Here is a 22,995-nt window from a genome sequence, read left to right on the forward strand (position 1 = left end):
TAATTTTTTTTAAAAATTAAAAAAAAAACACATGCACAATGAGATTTAATGATGAATTGTGGGTGAAAAAAAATTAGCCTCACTTTCTTTACCAATAGGAAACCTGAGAAATTTTTAAAGAAAGAATCATGAATTCACCACATAAGGATAATTCTTGAGTGGGTGTGAACAGACGGACGGACGGACAGACAGTCCATCTGGATCCAGTAATATACCTCCCTATATATTTGTGATGGACTATATAAGTTAAGGCCCTTACCATAAACATGTGCTTCAGACTGTGCTCGGAAGGCGATGGAATACAAAGCATGGCAAAATGGCGGAACATCCGGGGTGACACAGGATTACGGCCACCACCAGGGGGCGCACATGCAGCTGCCAGAGTAACATCCTGTAAACAAGGTCAAGGTCACAATTTTAAAATTGAAATTATTATCAGTAAATGGATAGAAATAAAGCAAATCATATCTTTATTCATTCCTTAGAAATGAGTGGCAGTTTAACCAATATCATCACACACTGGAATATTATAGATATGTGTGTTTCCAGTTCAAATAATAAAAATAATGAATATTAAAAGTTTATTCATAAACAATTAAAATCATCAACAAAAAAAAAGACTTTGAAAAATTACCTGGATCTCTTTCCAGTTGAGTTTCTGACGATCGTACATTCCACCAAAATCTTGATATTGACGTAGAAGTTCAATGGGAGGCTGTGACCCATATGTGTCCAGCTTGGGCATGTTCATATCATCAATGAAGATGATCACACGCTTGCCAGTAGGGGCACCTGGGGATTATACAACAAAAGTACCATGTACAATCCAAAAAAATAATTCTGTCTATGTGAAAGGAAAAGTATAAAAAACATTGAATTATTGCAAATTTATCATATCATAAAGTATTCTCAATTGCAAATGAATATTTCACAAACTAATTCATACGCAGGAAATGACCTTGTCTTTGATATATAATGTTGATCTTTAACTTTATCCCTTTGACTGCTAATAATGACCTTTGATTGTCATGAACTTTGACCTTTAAAGGTGACCTTAACCTTTGACCTGTAGTGATAACTTTGAACTTTGACATACTCACCAATGACATTTTTCCTCCTCTTCTCCAGTTTTCCCTCAATCATCTCTTGGGTACGTTTGCTGCTGGTCTGCGCTGAGAAATTGATGAACACCGGTACATAGTCAGCCTTCTCGGCGATGTTGTTGAGGAGACCGCGGGCAATCACAGACTGAAAAACAAAACAATTTGATGATGTAGGCCAGTCTAACTCAAATTTTTTTTGCATTTTAGAAATTTTTGTTAAATTTTCCAAATTCAGTCGAAGAACTTGTGTATCAATGTTAAGTATATACAATGTAGCCTCAATATACTGCCACCCTTTGCCCAATGGGTTTTGTGGTACAAGTTTGGAGGCAAAACAAGTTTTAACTGTGAAAGCCATTTCGCTGTTTTACCAGCTGGATGCTGGACTTTTTAAGGTATTTTTTGTGATACATTGACAGTGTTTTGATGAACCCGAAATAGATATTTACCATTTGTTCTCAAAATATGGTAGCAAATGGGAGTATGGTGGGACATCAGATGCATTTAAATGTAGAGAAATCCATTCTGATAAAATCGATGAAGTCCTGCAAGTCAGGTGCTAAAGCAAGTAGTAATATCTAGAACTCAATTTTCAAAATGAGTTACTTCCCTTGCTTAAGCACCTGACAGAAATGAGATTGTATTGTTCGTTATCTTCCATCACTGTCTAACGGCCGCAATGGTAGCCTTAGTAAGGTCTTAGTTCTTTGCCTAAATTTCACATACATACATATTTTTGCAGTAATCTTATTTTAGCGGTTTTTGCCTTCATATCATTTTGCTAACAAAACAAGCATACTACTAAAGTATATGTCCCATAATGGCCCATGCTAAATATAGTAAGTAACCTTGACCTTAACCCAAAACCCTGAAACTCAAATATGGGCAAGATATTATGGTCCTTTATCATTGTGTGAAGTTTGATGAAAATCCCTCAAGGCATGAAGTCGTTAGAGCACTGACAAAATTTGATGTGAAATATGTAAATATACATACAAGACGGAAAGAGAGGAAACCCATAGTTTGGTTTGTTTTTATTTAACGTCGTAGTAACAGCCAGGGTCATTTAAGGATGTGCCAGGTTCTGGAGGTGGAAGAAAGCCGGAGTACCCGGAGAAAAACCACCGGTCTACGGTCAGTACCTGGCAACTGCCCCATGTAGGTTTCGAACTCGAAACCCAGAGGTGGAGGGCTAGCGTTAAAGTGTGCGGGACACCTTGACCACTCGGTCACCGCGGCCCCAGGAAACCCATAGTTCCCCTAGTTTCACCAGTAGGGACTTAAATGAAAACTGCCCTAAATTGCAGTTTCTGTATGTTGTTTTCTACAGCAATTACTATCTAAACAATTACTCAATTCATCATCTTGTTAATCTGATAAATTCAGTTATTCGCTAAAATTTCAGCGCACCAACATAAATACTTTTGCAGTAAGTCCGATTTCATTGGCCGATAGTTACCTTGCCGACACCAGTTCCTCCTGTGAACAGGACAGAGAAACGCACAGCAAGTAACTTCTGTAGCAAGTAGCCGAAGCGAACGGTGTCCACTGTTGGTACCAACATCTCAAAGAACGGCACCTCTTTGTCATATTTGAAGGAAGGCACAATCTTCTCCCAGTTGTCCATGCGGCGTGTCTCGAAGTCCATGTAACAGCTCCAAAGATCACCTCCTGTGGGTAACTATAAGAACAGAAAATATCTTAAGTAATGCTGTCGTCTGTAGCAACTTTATTATCACTTTTATTATCAGTATTAGAAATTGATGAAGAAGACGCTTACTCTACAGAAACACCTGGTTCTATTCTCCTTGTACATTTTCAATGATCTCCATGCAAATCTTAATGTTTTTTCTTCAAATTTTTTCCTTATTTTATCAATAACACAATAGAATTATGCTTTTTTAACTTTAATAAAGCGGCTTTTGTTATTTTTGGATTATACCCGTCAAAATTTAACTTTCAGTTCTCGTGATCAATTCGCCAAATTTTATGACCGCTAAAATTTCCTGCTATACGGTAAGCCCCGTTCCTTGTTGAATAACATATTTACCCTCAAATACTTTCCTACAGTAAAAGTTAAGTACCTTATTTATCCTCAAATACGCCCCCTCCCATAGTGTAAAAGTTAAGTACCTTATTTATCCTCAAATACGCCCCCTCCCATAGTGTAAAAGTCAAGTAGCTAACTGTTACCTTTGCATCGCCGTTATCTTCAAACAAATTTCGACAGAAGGAGTCGAACGCGTCCCAGTTTGTCTCCACAAGGTTGCCTCCGATGGACCAGACGTAGCAGAACACGAATGTCGTGCACAAGATAATATTCAGCTTGCTGGCGTCCAAGCTGAAATCTGGACCGCCACGTCGGAACAGCAGAGATTCCAACAGTTTACAAAGCATGGAGACTTTATTGATGTCCACCTGTGATTAATCAAGGAATGCCTATATTACAACCCTCGTAACTTTGTTAGAACGAGTGGAGAAAAGGGAAAATGCTGAATTGTTTATGGCGTGGGGCCCCTCCCCTGGGGTAAAAAATTACTACCATATTCATCCTAAAATAAGCTCCCTCAGCTATTGTAAAAAAAATTAGTACCGTATTGATCCTAAAATAAGCTCCCTCAGCTAGTGTAAAAAAATTAGTACCGTATTCATCCTAAAATAAGCTCCCTCTGCTAGTATAAAAACTTGGTTCTGTATTTATCTTCAAATAAGCCCCGTTCCTTTCCTAGTATAAATGTTGAGTAACATATTTCTCCTCGAACACGCACCCTTCCTTCCCTAGAGTAAAAGTTCAGTACCATATTTATCCTCAAATAAGCCCTCTCCCCTGTAAAAAGTTTAGTACTGTATTTTTCCTCAAATAAGCCCCCTCCCATAGTGTAAAAGTTTAGTACCATATTTACCCTCAAATAAGCCCCCTCCCATAGTGTAAAAGTTTAGTACCATATTCATCCTCAAATAAGCCCTCTCCCCTAGTTTAGAAAATATAGTTAAGTTTGGGGAGAGATTATTTGTGAACTAATTTTAGCTAATTATTTTCAAACTGAAGATTCTCAAAAAATCAAGAAGGGGCCTTATCAGCGGATTCTGAGACTAAACACAAGATGACCACTGGTCAGTCTTGACCATCAGTACATACCTGATTAATTGCCTGAGTACACTTTTTGTGTACGTAGACCAGGCCAGCTTCCACATACTTCTTGAACAATTCTAGTAAATATTCAGACGTCTCTGCTTTCATCTTCTCGGAAAACTGTGTAATCCATGTCTGGACGTACGGCAGCCATTTTAGTTCACCGGGATCAATGAAAACCATGCCACAACGGCTGACAGTGGCAGGCGAGGCCACGGCTAAGTCCTGAACCTCGAACAACATGTGAATGTAAGGAGTGAACTTTATACGTTCGCTGTTGGCGAGACACAACATCTTGTTATCGTCCAGTACGGTATTCATGTTCTCGATCCATAACGCGTCGACTGGACCATCGCATACAACCCACTGGTGGTCTTCAGTAGTATCCTGTCAACACATGCATCATACGGCGTGAGTTAGGAATTTTAATTTTATTTAAATGCTACCTTACCAACCTAATTTTACCACAACAGTTGTAAATATCTTTAAAATGGACGTTTTTTGAGTCAGAAATTATGCTTATAAGATAAATGCTTTTTTTTCGGTTTTTTGAGTTAGATATTATGATTATGAGATAAATGCTATTTTCATGCGCTACTTTTGTCAATAAAAGGGACATAACTCTCCGGAAAATTCACAGAAATGAAAATAAACAGGACACTTAAATCTCATTTATTTTAGCATGAAATCATAACTTTCAGATAAATGTTAATTTAATGTGCCAATTCGCCAATGGATGGACATAACTTCCTGCAAAATCATTGAAACATACAAATGGAGAGATTACATTTCGTAAAACTTGGTTAAAATCGAGTTACTTACGTTGACACATTTCCTCACAGTAATGGCCATGAGGCCATCGGCCCACTCAAGCGTGAGTTTGTTGATTCCTCCGTACAGCTCCTCCATGGTGATGGCTTTCGGGTTCATCACGTACGTGTGGACGGGCTGGTAGAAGTAGTTATCGATTTTGGCTGTGTGAAGGTTTGTCAGGGTAGTAGCAAGTATCTGCAAAAATATTCAATAATATTATATAAAATTTTCAAACAACTTGGACTCAAGGACGTTTTCTTTCATAAAGATCTACTGAAAATTGTCGATTTTGAAGTGAAAATGTGTGGGTTTATTACCAGACATCGTGTTATTGTCAGATAAATACGGTATATTGCTGTAAAACATCCTTCATTAATCCCCAATTTTATATATTTGTTACAGATGACAAAAAAAGATAATAATTTCAAGCGCTTAAAGTATACTAACGTTGTAGACGGTTGTCTTTCCTCCACCGGTCGGTCCGACCAACATGACACCGTGACGTACGACCATTGTTTCGTACAGTTGTATAATCTTGGTGATCTGCGTTTCCACAACTTGTAAGTTCATACCCTCGATCACGCTGATGATTTCCTCACGCAAACGGCCGTAGTCGTGCTCCGGAATCTCAACGCCGGGGAACAGATCTTGTAGAATAGCCTGTTAAATAAAATGCGAAAAAAATGTACTACACATCCCTCGAATATTGTCAGTTACTTTATTTCTCAAATTCTAATTCATAATTGTGTACATGTTTACTGTAAATACACTATTTTTAGTGGTAATCTTATTTTAGCGATTTTCATTGACTTCTGTAAATACATTATTTTTAGTGGTAATCTTATTTTTGCGATTTTCAGTGACTTAAATTTACTTTACTTACTTTACTTTACTTTGTACGAAATTTATACGAAAACTGAAATTGGAGTGCAGGAATTTGTTTACACATTACTGGTGTGTTCACTGACCTGGAACAGGAGAGCGTCCTGTTGAAGGAACTTCGGCAGGTTACTGTCCCGGAGAGCTCGGATCAGTACAACATCCTCACTCTTGTCCGGGTTCTGTCTCTTCAGAGCTCCCGCCATGACAAGCACGGACTTGACAGCACGCATACCGAAGTCGTAATGATCCTGCTGAGAGAGCTGTTCACTACATAACTTGTACATCTGTGTCATCTTCTGGGCCAAATTCTTGGAGGACTCGAAACCCTCGGAGTACAGGATCACTTCCGCAATCAGACCTGTAAACAAAGGAAAAGAATCAAGGAATGAAAGAAGAGCGGCAACTCCGGAGTCCAGGTTTGAATATGATCCTGCCAAATGTTAATCATCAGATATTTTGTCGTCTTCAATAAAATGCTAATAACATATTTTACGAATTTGTGAACCAGGAATTTTTGTCTAAGACATGTTCTTCCTGACGTCATCTAAAGAAATTTTCCTTTTATTGTTTTCCAGGTCCTTTTCATTAACATGCACAAGGAAAATTTTCAACATTAAAGTATTTATCCTCAAATAAGCCCTCTCCACAAGGGCTTGACACATTCCTATGACCCAAAATGAAAATTCAACAATAGGGTCCAACCCCTAGATGAAGTTTGGGGATAGCTTATTCTGTGAACTATATTTTTTTTACAATAGATGATTTTGTAAAAATGAAGAAGAGCTTAGTCAGTTAGATTTCAATATTACATCTTGAGAAAAATTTATGATTTCATTGAAAACGGCAGATTTAAAATTCTAAATTTCAAAAACTCAAAATGTGGAACGGAAATGAAGTAGATAAAATTCGGCCAAATTTAAATAAAAGTTCTTCAATATCAATTATACATACGATAGTCTGGCACCATCATAGCGAAGGGTCGGAATAGTGCCTTTAAATTATCTGGCAATTCTGTACGACCAGCATATCCGGGGTTCATTGTGATGAAAGCAGCACAAGTTGAGATGAGCTTGATCTCACGGCCCTCAAACATGAATCTTGACACCTATAGACAAAGCGAAGACATGTGATTAAGGTAATGCATTTGTATATTAACCAATCAGAGACAAGCACTCAAAACTACTTCTACCAATCAGAAACAGTTGCTCAAAACTATATTAACCAATCAGAGGCAGACACTCAAAAATTTATTTCCCAATCAGAGATAAACTCTCAAAACATCAGAGAACATCATTGTTGATATTGTGTAAATATGAACGAAGGGGGGTTGGGGGATGGGGTGGTGGAAGGATGGGGGGGCATAAATGAAGATTTTACCTTGGCGGCCTTTGCATTTCTGATTGTGATCAGTTGCTGGGCAATCACAGACAAAACTTCAATGTCAATACGATTAAACTCGTCAAAGCAGCACCAGGCACCAGACTGTGCCAGCCCAGAGAAGAAGCGACCCATCATCTGTAAACAAACAAGTACATACATGTAAACAAAAATTCAAATTTCACATTTTTTAATTTTTTTTTTTAATTAATTTTTTTATTCTTTTTTTAATCATTGATTATTATCAAGTTTCTACATTTTAGTAGCAGGAGATGGCATTTTTTTCTCACAGCATGCTATACTTTGTTTTTAAAAACAATCTGTGAAAAATGATAACATTTGAATATTTTCTTAATGAGTAAATCTAACCTGATAAGGAAATTGATGCTCTTTTCCTTTAATTTATCAAAAAGTCATTGTTTTAATTGTTTAAAAAAAATTTCGCTGTTTTTCATTCCCATTCCTTCCGATTTAAACTGTAAAAAACATTATCATCAGAATAGGCTGTTTAAGAACTTAATATTGACAGAACATACCTTGTAGTCGAGGCCGTCGGAGCAGTTGAAGACAACACACTGTTTAGACAGGGCTTTAGCGAGATCTTTAGTTGTCTCGGTTTTGCCTGTCCCGGCGGGGCCAGCTGGAGCCCCTCCCAGGTCAAGTTGTAAAGCTCCCATGAGACACAGATAGCATCGATCAGTGAGAGGGGTGATGACAAGACGGGCCGATGCTCCGAGGTACTCGTAACCACACACATATAGAGAGTTCGACATACGAATCGCACAGTTGTCAATCTCGAGATCCCAGTAGTAACGTAACTGTTTCTGCCACTCAAAACTGCCGACATCATCCACCTAAACAAAAATATGTAAACTAGTGCTCTAAACGCAGTCCTCATTTTCAACTAGCTTCACAAAAAATTATCTTTATTTAAAAAAAAATATGTAAACTAGTGCTCTAAACGCAGTCCTCATTTTCAACCAGCTTCACAAAAAATTATCTTTATTTAAAAAAAATATGTAAACTAGTGCTCTGAACGCAGTCCTCATTTTCAACTAGCTTAACAAAAAATTATCTTTATTTTAAAAAAATATGTAAACTAGTGCTCTAAACGCAGTCCTCATTTTCAACCAGCTTCACAAAAAATTATCTTTATTTAAAAAAAATATGTAAACTAGTGCTCTGAACGCAGTCCTCATTTTCAACTAGCTTCACAAAAAATTATCTTTATTTTAAAAAAAATATGTAAACTAGTGCTCTGAACGCAGTCCTCATTTTCAACTAGCTTAACAAAAAATTATCTTTATTTAAAAAAAATATGTAAACTAGTGCTCTGAACGCAGTCCTCATTTTCAACTAGCTTCACAAAAAATTATCTTTATTTAAAAAAAATATGTAAACTAGTGCTCTGAACACAGTCCTCATTTTCAACTAGCTTCACAAAAAAAAATGTTGAATATCTTAATGTTGAATATCTTACATCTTACAAGTATCCAAGGGCCAATTTATTGCTGATCAATTTTTTTTCATTTTTCCCACAGATCATGTTTTTTAATTTTTCTCCACAAATAAATAGTCGACCTCACATGCTCTTGATAATTTCCAACCTACCTTGTTCTGACACATTTCAGTGATCATGTCCCTGCCGTGTACATCAATGGTGATCAGGGCACACAGATTAGCACGAGCCAGTTTAGGAATCTCCTGACGAACAACACTAGCCAACTCGTTCAGATCCTGGAAAAGAAAAAAAATCTTGTCAGAACTTAAAACCAAAATCAGAATCATTCTTTAAATCCAGCTTAATCTACATTCACCATCCCTCATAAATCCTGTCAAAAGATAATAATTAAGATACCTTTGAGAAGAATTCTTCAACTTGTATGTAAATACTGTGATCGATAAACTGATAGATTCCAATAGAAACGTTGTATTTATTCTCTCCAGTTCAAGGAAAATTAAACGAAATGATTTTCATGCATATTTTATACATTATATCTTTATAATTTTTAATGCCCAAATAATGTGCAATATGTAAATTTGTTGTCTTAGAATGAAGACTTCTGAATTTAAATAAAACATGTAAATTTTAAACATGAATTTCAGCAAGAAAAAAAAAATCACAATTCATATCTAAACATTTCTAATAATGATAATGTATTTATCCGTAAACAACCCCACAAATAAGCCCTTTCTTCATATAGTTAGCAGGTACATTTTTAAGGTTCATTTTCAGAAAGAAAAAAAGAAAAAAACTTGAACTAAAATTCTGCACTAGGGGAGGGAGCTTTTTTGGGAAATAAATACTGTATTGTCTTGGCGATACTCGTTAATATATTATTGTCATGGCGATACTCGTTAATACTGTATTGTCATGACAATACTCTTAATTATACTCACTCTGAAGTTCTTCTGTTCAAAGTCTTTCATTCCTTCCACACGATCGAAGGTTTCACTTTCTAAAATCTCCGTCACATCTCGACACCAGACAATCTGGGACACAGCTAACACAATCTGGAAAAATGGCATAAAAATATTTGAATTTCTACTGATCTATAAAACATTTATAATCAATTTTTAGAAAAAAAAGTCACTCTATCTGAGATAATGAGAATTGCTTTTTACTTACCAAGAAAATACAATTGAAAATCAAATAACTAGTGAATGTCTATTCTTACAGAGAACAGTGGCCATTTTGTAAATTCTAAAATAAAAGTCATATATTCTATATATGCATTATTTCAATTCTGGATCATTACCATGGCAAGCTTATAGGACTTGTCTTACCAGAAAACAAAAACATAATTATATATTTTGATTTCTTAAAACTTCATAAAGAATTATGAGAACTGGTAATTTCAAAATTTTAGTATTTCTTATTTATTGAAAAATTAAATTAATCTATTTTTGCATGATTAATATCTTTGAATAATTTTAAGAAATTGTTTTGATATTTTGTATATAGATATTTTACCCACAATGAGGTTATTGAAAAAAAAATGGAAGCTAATTAAGCAATATACCTGAGAAGCATGGGAGACAACCCATTCCTTACGAGGGCGCTTCTCAAAGTCGCCTATAGCCGATTTGGTGAGTCGGCGAAGGTTTGAAAACATGGCTTCCTCCACCTTACCAAGCCAGTCTTCTACATTTCCTCTGGCCTTTAGCCCCTGTAACACACAGACAACAATCAAATACGATGGTCAACAACGACTGACCACACACATGGACAATGGTCAATGAAGATTATTGGTCACTTGAAAGTTACATTTAAAATATTTTTCCTGAACATTTTTTAAACATAATTTTCTTTTTTTCAGATTATATTGAAAAAAGAATGCAATAGAATGATATTTGTTTAATTTTAATTTCTAAAAACAAATTCCACATCAATTTAATTTACATAAACAAAATAACACTTTACATTTTCTTTTTGATGAATTTGGTGGATTTTAATAATTTGAAACGAACAATATGTGTAATTTTCAAGGAAGATTTTATAAAGATAAAAATAAACATATTTATTTTTTTAAATTAAAAGTAAATGGTATAAAAAATATTTATAAATTCTGTGTCTTGATACGATGACGTATATTGATTTTTACAAGACTTACCCTGCCAAGACTGACTTTCTCACTCTCCGGCGACACCATAGCCAGAATATCATTACTGTATTGTACTTCCTGGTCGTCTGTAAGTAAGGTATAATTGTATAGATGTATAATATGTATATACTAAATAAACATAGTGATGAATATTCATAAATGCGAAACTGTAAATTTGTGCATATAGTGAACAGGTACATTTTTAAGGTTCATTTTCAGAAAGAAAAAAAAATGAAAAAAAAAAGAGATAAAATTCTTTTATTTTTTTCTTAATGTTTAACTTGAACTGCACAATAGCAGAGTAATTGTTGAATCCATTTTTTTTATTTGCGAAATGTTTTGCAGTAAAACAGACACCAACCAGCATCTTGTAACTTAAATGTGTCTGTAAATCAATAATTCTCGTGATTTTTTGTATAAAACTTGACCAATCGATCTGTATACACATGCATTGTCCCGAGATTGTCCATTAATGACAAACTGACCATCACAGTTTAAGTTTTGTTACTCGAAATAAACTGTCCAGGCAAATTATGGTTGGTTGAAATATACTGACCGCTCTGTTCTGATTGGATGCCAAATTCAAGTTTAGCGATGGCGTCAAAGCACTTCCGAAGATGGGGTTGTACAGCAAGTGGATTCCTCGTCTGGGCGAGAATCTCCAGCAACTCGTCGTTAGACAGGAAATAAAACCTGGGGTGAAAGGTCACAAGTCAATATCATCAAAACAGAGACTATAAAGGTCAAGGTTCAGAGGTCAATTACAAGATCATGTCAATTATTTGATACAATTAGTAATTATGACCATCAGTATATTTTTGTTAAAACGGTATTCAGATATGAAATTGTATACAGTTAAACTTTTTCTTGATACAAATTTCTGCACATTACAAAGCAATTAAGTTAAATTCCCTGAATTTGTCCCAACCATACTTATTTTACGATCAAATTACGAATTTCAGATTGAATTAGTTTATAGTAAATTTTACAGTCTTTAAGTCGAAAGATTAAACAAATTGATTTAGTTTCTTATTTTGGAAAGATAAGAATTTAAACAGAAACTCTTTATTTAGCTGAATGCATTACCTTGGGAAGATGGCCCGTTTGGACTCGAGATAGGCCTCAAGACACTTCTGAATCTGGTCGAGGAGGGCGTTATTGTTTTGGAATGTTTCCAAAAGTCCAGGCTGTGTAGCTGCACGGATAGCTAGAGGCACCTTGTTAACCTTCCTCATGATGTCCTTGTAGGACTTGTCCACCTGCATAAACATCTTGGCCTCTGCAGGTAGCTGCCGCTGTATGTCGGGAGCACTGAAGATCGACTCCAAATACAGCCACGACCTCTGACAGTTCAGCCACTCATCCTAAAGGTCAAGGACAAAGGTCACCATGTGTTAAATATAGCAAAATTAAATTTTTTATTATCTAATTTATTTTCAAAGATTTTTTTTTCAGTTTTCCTTTTGATTTGAAACAATTGATCAACAATGTTTAACTTAACAATCCATTATTTTTTAATTTACACAGACTTTATGATTTAAATACTAAATAATTTAATTTCTTGCTCTACAAGGCATCATTAATTTCTCATTGGCATAAATTTGTAGTTGGAGAAAGATTTTTTTCAATCCTTCTTTAATTTTGATTATTTAAAAAAAAATTTTTTTAACTTAAAATAGATATTTTCAATTATAGTTTAAATTCATTTTTAGAAAGAAACTCACAAAATTAATTTTATTATTATTACCAGCAGTAAGTAAAGAAGATCTATGAAAACATAAAGAATTTGAAAATTTAGATTTTACATCCCTAAAAATATCTGTAAAATCAATGATCAAACAGTATGTATAATAATTACTTCAATAATGCTACATCGCCAACAGTGTATACACAGCTTCTCGATAGTTGGCATACAATAACAACCAGTGTAAAGAAATAAATCTAATATAACACCAACAGATGAAACAAATAACATCAGTGTCATAAAAATGCTTGTAAGACCGAAAGTTACGTAAAAAAAAATTCGGATGCAATTGATTATTTTTTCTCTTCAAGTTTTGAAGATAAAAGCATCTAAAAATTTTTGAGGATGGTGATAGCGAAAAGTATGATATTTGGGGTATTATATATGATTATACAACAGTTCGCTCCTGTCTTCCTTCGATCACAATAACACTGTCGGAGAGGAAGCACCTGGGCCCAGTTATTATTTGATAAGTGAAAATTTCATTTCTCATTTGTTGCAAAACCTGTGAGGATATCAACTTTAAATTATGCCAGTTGGAAGAGAATTAAGAATTACAGAATTTGAATTTCATAAAGTTTTGTCAAGTTAGATCTACTAGAAATTATTTTATCAGCATTTGAAAAATGTTGTTAAAATGTGATTAGCCTAATCACCTTTTGAACAACTGGGTCATGAATGCTAATATACAAACCAAAGTTTTGCCGAAGAGGTCAAGCTGTTTGACCCAGTCTTCAACACGAGATTTGATTGGTCCAACATGACGAGAGCTTGCAATGGTTGCTATGTTGATGTTGCTGTCGTCAAGGAGTTGTTGGATTTCGTCTGTACCACCAAGGATGAAAACGTCCTTGCTATCTTTATGGAACAGGACCATAAATTCTGTTGTCTTCCATGAATCCTCAACCTACAAAAGGAAATATCATACCATTGTACCATAGAACGATGTTACCGTAAAAACTCGTGTAATTTGCGCAGTTTTCGGCATAGCCGTATAATTTTCTTTTTACCCCGGATATGACGCGACAGGTGGCGTTACTGGTCAGGATGAAGTATGTGATTGGTCAATGTAGCGGTAAATGCAAAATGCAGATATGCAGTAAAAAACGAAACAAAGTTAAGATTGAATGCAAGCTAAATAAGTGGATGAATCTTTTGAAATGACATACTAATAATAGATTCAAACTGATCCGTGCTGAAATGCATTATATCGTTAATTTATTTCACCAACAGTTTTACAGTTAAACCACCAGCATTAAAACTATGCCGTTTATCTTTTTTAAAGATATTTCTTGTTTATACTGAAATTTTCCGTCCGTTAGGAACTTGAAGATAATAAACATTCACACAGCAATTTATTCTTTTTAAATATGTCAGATAATGAAGTGATGTATAGCTACCTACTATATGTGTTGATATTTGAGTTAATTAGGGATTCATGACAATTAAATAGAAATCAGTTCTTGAAAAACGTAAGTTAAAGAATGGTGTAACAGCGCCATAGTCCTACTCAGGTCTTCAAAGTTAATATTTATTTTCACAAATTCTTTATAAAAAGGAGGAATATATTCTTGGTAATCTAAACTGCTCGGAGGACATTAAATTATTCTGTTTGGTTACTGTAAATATATCTATTTTGGAGAGTTCTAATATTCGCGCATGACTGAATTCAATACTTGTCATAGAAAACAGAACAGGAACTACTATTACCATAACCACAGTTTAGTAAAAGGCTTTCATTGCTTGAAGAAGCTAAAATATGATAACTGCAAAAATATGTTCCAATATGGCAACCAAAGATTTTCCATATTTATGGACGGCCTTCAGAGGTTAATCTTGACCGATTTTACTACCGAAATTAGGTAGTATTCCCCACTGATGGTATTTTCCCTTTTGAATAAAAACAAATTTCCCATCAAGAAAAAAATCACATAAATCAGGGCCGGAAAATTCTCCATAACGGGAAATCCCACAAATTTTGATGAAATGTGTAAGAATTTTAGCAAAGATTAGCTGTAAAATGTTAAAATTTAAAGAATAATCAAGACATTATGGCCATTCATTTCCCCTTAATTTCATAGTGGGTATCATTCCCCAAACCCTGAGATTAACCACTGGTCTTATTATCAGACATGACAAATTTCGGGATATAAACAAAAGTAACATGTCTGCATGTGACTCCAATGAAGTAAATTTTATAATTTTCACATTAATTATGAAACAAGTTATATCAACTTATTTTGTCACTCTCGTTGGCCCGAATGGAAGCGCATGACAGGTTTCATTGTGAGAAGAAGCCGGATTAAACGTATCCATGACCCTACCTTTTTGAGGATGCTTTCGAGACTGGCTTCCGAACTAGCCTTGCCAGAAACCTCTTGGAGGGCCTCGGCACTCTTGAATGCCTGTATGTCGGTAAGTTTTCCGAATGTGAGAGGGTCTTCTGGTGTGAATTTGTAGTCGAGAACGTTCTCAATCATTTCCCAATGGCGAGGCTTCAGGGTCGGGTTTCTGAGGTCCGTAATGACAGGCAGCTGAAACGGCACAAAGTTTAAACTCAGAGTTGGCACAGTGATTGGGTGAGTATTCCATTATGTAGGAATTGAGATATTTTAATTGTAAAACTCGTTTTAATGATGAATCGCTCAGAATGTATACAGACTGATGCAATTTTTATGTCATTCTTTATGATTTTTATCCTAAGGTCAAGTCTTTTAAAACATGAAAGCTCTCCAAAAATCACTGACATCGTCTTTTTTCAAGCCAGGTATATTTATACTAAAATTACTGAAATTAATTAATCAATTAATTAATTAATTGTCATTCTTTTAATTACTGTAAAAAGTCTAATTTTACATCCCTTGCTTCTGTAGGCTGATTTCATAAATCTGTCAATCATAGTTTAGATTAATATTTGAAAATAAGATAATTTAATTCTAGTTAAGAGTTTTATGTTTCAACTAAGCAAATATCAAAATGACAGTGTCATCAGTTTTAAGCACAGGAAAATAGATCTCACAGTTACTATGGTTTTCACAGCCTTCAATATCATGATCTATTTCTCCTCTGTCTGTACCATACAAACACTTAGGGCCGCGGTGGCCGAGTGGTTAAGGTGTCCCACACTTTATCACTAACCCTCCACCATTGGGTTGTGTGGGTCGAAACCTACGAGGGGCAGTTGCCAGGTACTGACCGTAGGCCGGTGGTTTTTCTCCGGGTACTCCGGCTTACCTCCACCACCTCTAAACCTGGCACGTCCTTAAATGACCCTGGCTGTTAATATGACGTTAAACAAAATAAACCAAACCAAACACTCACCCTTTCCCTCATTTCTTCCACTTTTTCCTTCAGGACTGGTACGACTTGGTTGGGTGGAAGACCTTTCTCAAGCTGCATCACAGACTTGGCGTACTTCATAGTTGTGGCATTCATGGCTTCCGGATCCAACGTCTCGAACGGAACGGTTGTCCAGTCCAGGAGCAGCTTATCCCAGTCATCAATGGCCGTCCACAGCAGTTCCTTCAGTTTGAGTTCAGCATGCGCTTCCTCAAGCGCGTCAAACTTTGTAACTTCCACTTTAAAGTTCTTTTGATAAGATTTGTAGGTGAAAGCACGTTTCTGAAGGTCATCCATCTGGGTCAATAACCGGGACAAGATATTTCGAACTTTGTCCTTTTCTGAGTTCACGTCTAGAATCATTGGGTTCTGTAACAGACAATATACCGTAAAAACTCGTGTAATTTGCGCACCGGTATAATTTGCGCAGGTACTTTTTTGGGGTGATAATGATGAAAAAAACAAACTTCTATCTGTATAATTTTGCGCATGAAAAATTTGACCAAAAACGATGTCCAGGAGGTCCCGAAAACGATGTATGAAAATGACACTAACACAAATTAGTACAATACTTTGCTTTAAAATCATTCTAATAAATACTTGATGATTAAAATAATCTGATTATTTTGTATTTGTAATGAGAAAATAGCAAAACTACATCTTGTTTATTTTCTTTAGGTACCATACTGTAGTTCACTCTCACAAGTTTTTTCTACAGTTATGAAGCTTTTGTTATGCAAATAATTGGTAGAATGAAATGATGTGACATGCAGAGCTATAATATTTTCTCAGTTCACCTAAGTTCTTTTGATAAGATTTGTAGGTGAAAGCACATGGTGAAAGTAGGTGAAGGAAGAATGAAATGATGTGACATGCTGAGCTATAATTGATATTTTCTCAGTTTACCCAAGTGTAATTTTCCTTTCCGTTTTAATTACAATATAAAAAGAACAAGAAATATCCTAAAAACCAAGAAATACTACGCTTTTTCAAACAATCATCATGAAGGAAAAAAAAATGAATATTCATATGCCCTTGTGTTCAACTTTACCTCTTGCCTGGGTTTCCTGTTTAACCCCTGACCTCTTACCTGAACTTCTTGTTTGACCTCTGACCTCAAACCCATAACCTTGACTCTCTATTTGACCACTGTCCTCTTTGACCTTTACTTTGACCCACTGACCTCTTACATGGGTCTCCTGTTTGACCCCTGACCTCTTATCTTAGCTTTCTATTTGACCCCTGACCTCTTACCTGAGCCTCTTGCTTGACCTCCTTGACCTCCTTTGCGAGTTCTGCGATATCTTTGTCAAGGTGGGTACAGAACTTGTCAATGTTGGCATCTCGTTCAGTGAGGCTTTTGTCAATGGCATTCCGTACATTAGTGATACTTGGGCTCAGCGTCTAAACAACACAAATCATTTGCCATTAATATTTTATCTTTCACTACACTTCACATTTTTATCTTTAAAACATTTATTGAAGTTATTTCAAAAACTTGACGGTTATCTTAACAATCAAAATCTTCACATTTCATTTAATTCAACGTTGATTTCTCTAAACAAAATATGAAATGACGGTGAAGATAAATGTATAAGGTCGCTAGGTTAATTGCCCTGTAAACATCCACGGTAATTTTGAGGCTGGTACGAATACAAAACTTTACAATCCTTACATGTACGTCACGCAATATTTGTAGAGAATTTATATGGACTACCTTGGATTCCATTCTACAACAATCTGTGGCAGGGCTCAAAGTGGCGCCTATTTTAGTGGCCATGGCGCATATTAAACTCACCATTGGCGACCAGTTATTGACCTATAAGGCACCTGCATGGGCACTAAAAAAACTGGGTAAATTTGCGACACGGTTAATCTTTGAAAGGTTGCAGTCAATGCTTTTACACAATGGTGTTCACAATTGAAAAAAGTTACAGAGAGATGTTAATTTAAGACAACTAGGCCAGGCAAGTAACTTTTCCAATTGGCGCCTAGATTTTATGACTTGGTAGCCAAATAGGCCACTTGATAACAATATCAACTTTGAGTCTTGTGTGAGACAAATATTTAGAAGTATTCTTGTTCACACTAAGTCGGCCATCATTGAAGTGATATTTCGATCATACCTGGTAAACAGCGAAGTCCTCTGGCGGAGTTGGAACGTTGTACAGTTCTATCAACTCGTACATATCCTTTACAACCATTGCCTCTTTCTCGGCTGGGTCGATCTGGAACAAAGGGAGATAACTGTTAAAGCATGGAAATACTGGCATTGATAACTCAATCTTACTGAATATCACTTATTTCGGGGACATGATATGGAGGCCATATTTCTGTTTCATTTAAAACAATATTTTAAATCTTTCAAAATGGAAATTCAATTTGACGACCAAGTGAGTATATTACATTAAATCATGCTTATCATGTTATAGGGGAAAATATCAAGATGACTGCTAACTTTGTGGTTAGTATAATAATGAAGCAAGTAACAATGGGTCTATTATAACCAGAAGGTACGATTTTTAGAGTTACGACTCATAAGAAAATGGAAAAACACGAAAATCACAATGTCTACAAATTTTATGTAACTTCAAAATATATAAAAAAAAACCATGAAAACAATATCATGTTGATATATAGGAAATTAATTGTCAAATGTCAACAAATTGTGTATAATGTTAAAAAATGAAAAATATGGTAACAATTTATTATCTAGATACCGGTATTTATATTTAAGAAATATATTGTCAAAAAAGTGTAGAAAGAGATGGAAAAACAAGGAAATTAAAATGTCTTCAAATTGTGTGTATTGTCAAAATATCAAAAAAATCATGGAAACAATTTATTATCTAGATGTTGATATAAGTTAAGGAAATTCATTGTCAAAATCATGACTTAGAGTAGTAAGAGATTGAAAAACAAGGAAATTACAATGTCTTCAAATTGTGTGTAACGTCAACTTAATATATTTGAAAAAACTTGGAAACAATTTATTATCTAGATGTTGAAATATAGAAAATTTATTGTCAAAATCAGCGTGATCAAAGTCTCAATACATTTATACTCTCAATTCTAAATTGTAATGTTTCTTGGAAATTATATGTTAAATTGACATTTAAACATTTTGATTTATTCAATTAAAGATGTTATTTTGACTCACCCTGACTTGTATATCGTCCAGGAACGTCAGCGTCTTCACAAACTCCATAGTTGTGGTGGGCGCAAATTCCAACTTGAATTGGGCGTCCTGCAGCTCAGCTATCAGACGATTCACCTCAAGGTGGGCCTTGACTGGTAGTAGATCGTTTACCACCTAAAAAAAAAATAAAAAATATGATAATATTTATAAGGTGAACAGATTAAGTATACTTCCTCAAAATTTAGTCAGTCCAGAAGAAAGAGTAATGTTCAGTCTTAATTAAGTTTGCCTGAAGAAGACTTGTACATGTATAATTTACATTTAAGAGGTATGAAATTTTGAACAAAGAGTCTTCCCCAATTTACATTTAAGAGGTATGAAAATTTGAACACACAGTCTTCACCAGTAAAATTCCATCAAATCAAAATGTATGGACTTAGTGAAATAATTGTTAGATACATATCTAGGAAGTTAGGTATCTTTGCATTAAACTGTAAAATAATATACAATGGCCTTTATATATGGAAAAAACTAGGAAATGTCTGTAAGACATAAATGCCCCACTGCTATGTAACCTTTGTATAGATATTGACCAAACTCTGTCAAAGAATGAAGTTTGAAGTGTTTACACTGAATCGGGACAGGACGCATGGGACGAACACCGGGCAACATAATATGTCCCACATTTTATGGTGGGGTATGAAAAATTGCATTCCACACGAGACCTAGAACATAGTATTTTTTCATCAGTTCATGCTTCCTGCTCTCTGAAATGTACTTACGTCAAGACAGCGTAATGGTGAAGGTATAAGCAGATTTTTCATCTTCGTGCCATCCACCAGCAGCATTCCGATTGGTCGTTTCTCCTTGATTACTTGCGCCATGCGGTGCTGACCATTGTAACGCTCCAAAGCCTCAGTGAAGAATGCAACATCTGTGGAAAAATGTTAAAACAACCAGAAAGTATGAAAATATATCCTACTTGTGTCAATTTGGATGTGACAGCTATTTGCCAAAATTGGTTAGTGTCCATGCAAATGAAAAATGAATGAATGTCTATGTAAATTTGAAACAATCATTATTCAATTTACACCAGCAAAATAAACATAAAATATATATTCAATTAACATTTTTTTTCGTTTTTCATGTATCTGAACTCTTTTGTCAAGGAGATGCTTAATATGGTAGCATGCATCCTTACATGTAACAGTAAGGTAGCATACACCCTTAACATGTCACAGTAAGGTAGCATACAACCTTAACAACATGTCATAGTAAGGTAGCATACACCCTTAACAACATGTCACAGTAAGGTAGCATACACCCTTAACAAAATGTCACAGTAAGGTAGCATACAACCTTAACAACATGTCATAGTAAGGTAGTGTACACCCTTAACAACAAATCACAGTAAGGTAGCATACACCCTTAACAACATGTCATATTAAGGTTGTATTATACACCCTTAACAACATGTCAAAGTAAGGTAGCATACCCCCTTAACAACATGTAACAGTAAGGTAGCATACCCCCTTAACAACATGTCACAGTAAGGTAGCATACACCCTTAACAACATGTCATATTAAGGTTGTATTATACACCCTTAACAACATGTCAAAGTAAGGTAGCATACCCCCTTAACAACATGTAACAGTAAGGTAGCATACCCCCTTAACAACATGTCACAGTAAGGTAGCATACATCCTTAACAACATGTCATATTAAGGTTGCATTATACACCCTTAATTAATAACATGTCACAGTAAGGTAGCATACACCCCTAACAACATGTCACAGTAAGGTAGTGTACCCCCTTAACAACACGTAACAGTAAGGTAGCATACACCCTTAACAACATGTCACAGTAAGGTAGCATACACCCTTAACAACATGTCACAGTAAGGTAGCATACACCCTTAACAACATGTCACAGTAAGGTAGTGTACCCCCTTAACAACATGTCACAGTAAGGTAGCATACACCCTTAACAACATGTCACAGTAAGGTAGTGTACCCCCTTAACAACATGTCACAGTAAGGTAGCATACACCCTTAACAAAATGTCACAGTAAGGTAGCATACACCCTTAACAACATGTCACAGTAAGGTAGCATACACCCTTAACAACATGTCACAGTAAGGTAGTGTACCCCCTTAACAACATGTCACAGTAAGGTAGCATACCCCCTTAACAAAATGTCACAGTAAGGTAGCATACACCCTTAACAACATGTCACAGTAAGGTAGCATACCTCCTTAACAACATGTCACAGTAAGGTAGCATACACTCTTAACAACATGTCACAGTAAGGTAGCATACACCCTTAACAACATGTCACAGTAAGGTAGCATACACCCTTAACAACATGTCACAGTAAGGTAGCATACCTCCTTAACAATATGTCATAGTAAGGTAGCATACACCCTTAATTGTCAGTGAATTATTCAGCCATTTTATAACGTACCATGCTCCTGTGTTTTAACTGCCTCCAGGTCCATGCTCTCATTCTCACGGAAGAATTCACGATGAGGCTCGAAGGTGTCGGCATACTGTGATGCCGCATTGAAGGCAGCAGCCGTAGCTTCCTGAGGACAGAAAAAATAGAAATAAATATATCTATTTCCAAATGATTTCAACACAATATCTTCTTAGACTCTACATTTTAATGGGGTTTTTTTTCTATCATGTGTTATTAAAATCGACAAGTTTAATAAGGATGGAAAACTTAACTGTCACCTATGAAATTCAAATTTCAGTTAAAATCATTAAGGAAACTTATTGTGAAATAAAACTTTGAGATCAGAAAATGAGGATTAGGATAAGATCAGAAAAGTGGGTGTGGCATAACTTGATGCCATCTATAAAAGTGGGCGTGGCATAACTTGATGTTATGTATAAAGTGGGCGTGGCATACCTTAATGTTATCAAAAAGTGGGCGTGGCATACCTTGATGTTATACATAAGTGGGTGTGGCCTACCTTGATGTTATACATAAGTGGGTGTGGCATAACTTGATGTTATACATAAGTGGGTGTGGCCTACCTTGATGTTATACATAAGTGGGTGTGGCATAACTTGATGTTATACATAAGTGGGTGTGGCATAACTTGATGTTATACATAAGTGGGTGTGGCATAACTTGATGTTATACATAAGTGGGTGTGGCATAACTTGATGTCATCTATAAAAGTGGTTGTGGCATACCTGGATGTTATCTATAGAGTGGGCGTGGCATACCTTAATGTTATCAAAAAGTGGGCGTGGCATACCTTGATGTTATCTTTAAAGAGGGGTGTCATACCTTAATGTTATCAAAAAGTAGGTGTGGCATAACTTGATGTTATCTATAAAGTGGGAGTGGCATACCTTAATGTTATCTATAAAGTGGGCGTGGCATACCTTGATGTTATCGATGATGGTGTTCAGATGTTTGTCGTCCTCAAACATGGTGGTAAGACTCGGACCATCTCCACATGTCTTCTCCTCAAACTTATTGTTGATAATCGGCCTGAAACATAAAATTTTATGAATTAGATTTTGTTTCAAGCCATTTCTTTTTTCATGAAATGATTTTAGATAATTCCACATTCTTCTTTAGAAAATTGTGAGAAAATGAAAATCACTCTGTAAAATGATAAATACAGTTTGAGTTCAAGTTTTTCAATTAAATACTTCCCAGTATGGTGGTAGCCATTTTAACAGCTGGGTAGATTGGAACAATCTGGGCATCTTCCATAAGGACACCACAGAGGTAGATACCGCCCTGGTAGCTATTAGCAGGGCTATGTCTTAAACCATTAATCAAGGATTAACTTGAATGATTTTTCACGTTATGGAAACACAACACAAAAGTAGTAT

General features: G+C 35.5%; 1 protein-coding gene across 3 annotated transcripts in view; it reads right to left on the reverse strand.

Annotated features, from left to right (window-relative positions):
- The window catches only part of LOC117315008 (dynein heavy chain 6, axonemal-like), a 66,283-nt gene that overhangs the window by 28,972 nt on the left and 14,316 nt on the right, over positions 1-22,995 (reverse strand). For all 3 annotated transcript variants that reach the window (XM_033869130.1, XM_033869132.1, XM_033869131.1), the window contains 27 exons: positions 22,537-22,645; positions 21,602-21,722; positions 19,918-20,069; positions 19,157-19,309; positions 18,123-18,224; positions 17,251-17,400; positions 15,979-16,365; positions 14,982-15,191; positions 13,352-13,564; positions 12,000-12,277; positions 11,470-11,606; positions 10,923-10,999; positions 10,332-10,478; positions 9,709-9,822; positions 8,920-9,045; positions 7,845-8,162; positions 7,309-7,446; positions 6,883-7,036; positions 6,018-6,289; positions 5,497-5,709; positions 5,059-5,244; positions 4,243-4,623; positions 3,297-3,521; positions 2,563-2,784; positions 1,101-1,248; positions 635-792; positions 260-391 (listed from right to left, as the gene is read on the reverse strand). In XM_033869130.1, coding sequence (XP_033725021.1) covers positions 260-391; positions 635-792; positions 1,101-1,248; positions 2,563-2,784; positions 3,297-3,521; positions 4,243-4,623; positions 5,059-5,244; positions 5,497-5,709; positions 6,018-6,289; positions 6,883-7,036; positions 7,309-7,446; positions 7,845-8,162; positions 8,920-9,045; positions 9,709-9,822; positions 10,332-10,478; positions 10,923-10,999; positions 11,470-11,606; positions 12,000-12,277; positions 13,352-13,564; positions 14,982-15,191; positions 15,979-16,365; positions 17,251-17,400; positions 18,123-18,224; positions 19,157-19,309; positions 19,918-20,069; positions 21,602-21,722; positions 22,537-22,645 — 5,023 coding nt within the window. The remainder of the gene's footprint in view (positions 1-259; positions 392-634; positions 793-1,100; positions 1,249-2,562; positions 2,785-3,296; positions 3,522-4,242; positions 4,624-5,058; positions 5,245-5,496; positions 5,710-6,017; positions 6,290-6,882; positions 7,037-7,308; positions 7,447-7,844; positions 8,163-8,919; positions 9,046-9,708; positions 9,823-10,331; positions 10,479-10,922; positions 11,000-11,469; positions 11,607-11,999; positions 12,278-13,351; positions 13,565-14,981; positions 15,192-15,978; positions 16,366-17,250; positions 17,401-18,122; positions 18,225-19,156; positions 19,310-19,917; positions 20,070-21,601; positions 21,723-22,536; positions 22,646-22,995) is intronic.

The sequence above is a fragment of the Pecten maximus genome, chromosome 17 (assembly GCF_902652985.1).
Source record: "Pecten maximus chromosome 17, xPecMax1.1, whole genome shotgun sequence".
In the NCBI taxonomy this organism is placed as follows: domain Eukaryota; kingdom Metazoa; phylum Mollusca; class Bivalvia; order Pectinida; family Pectinidae; genus Pecten; species Pecten maximus.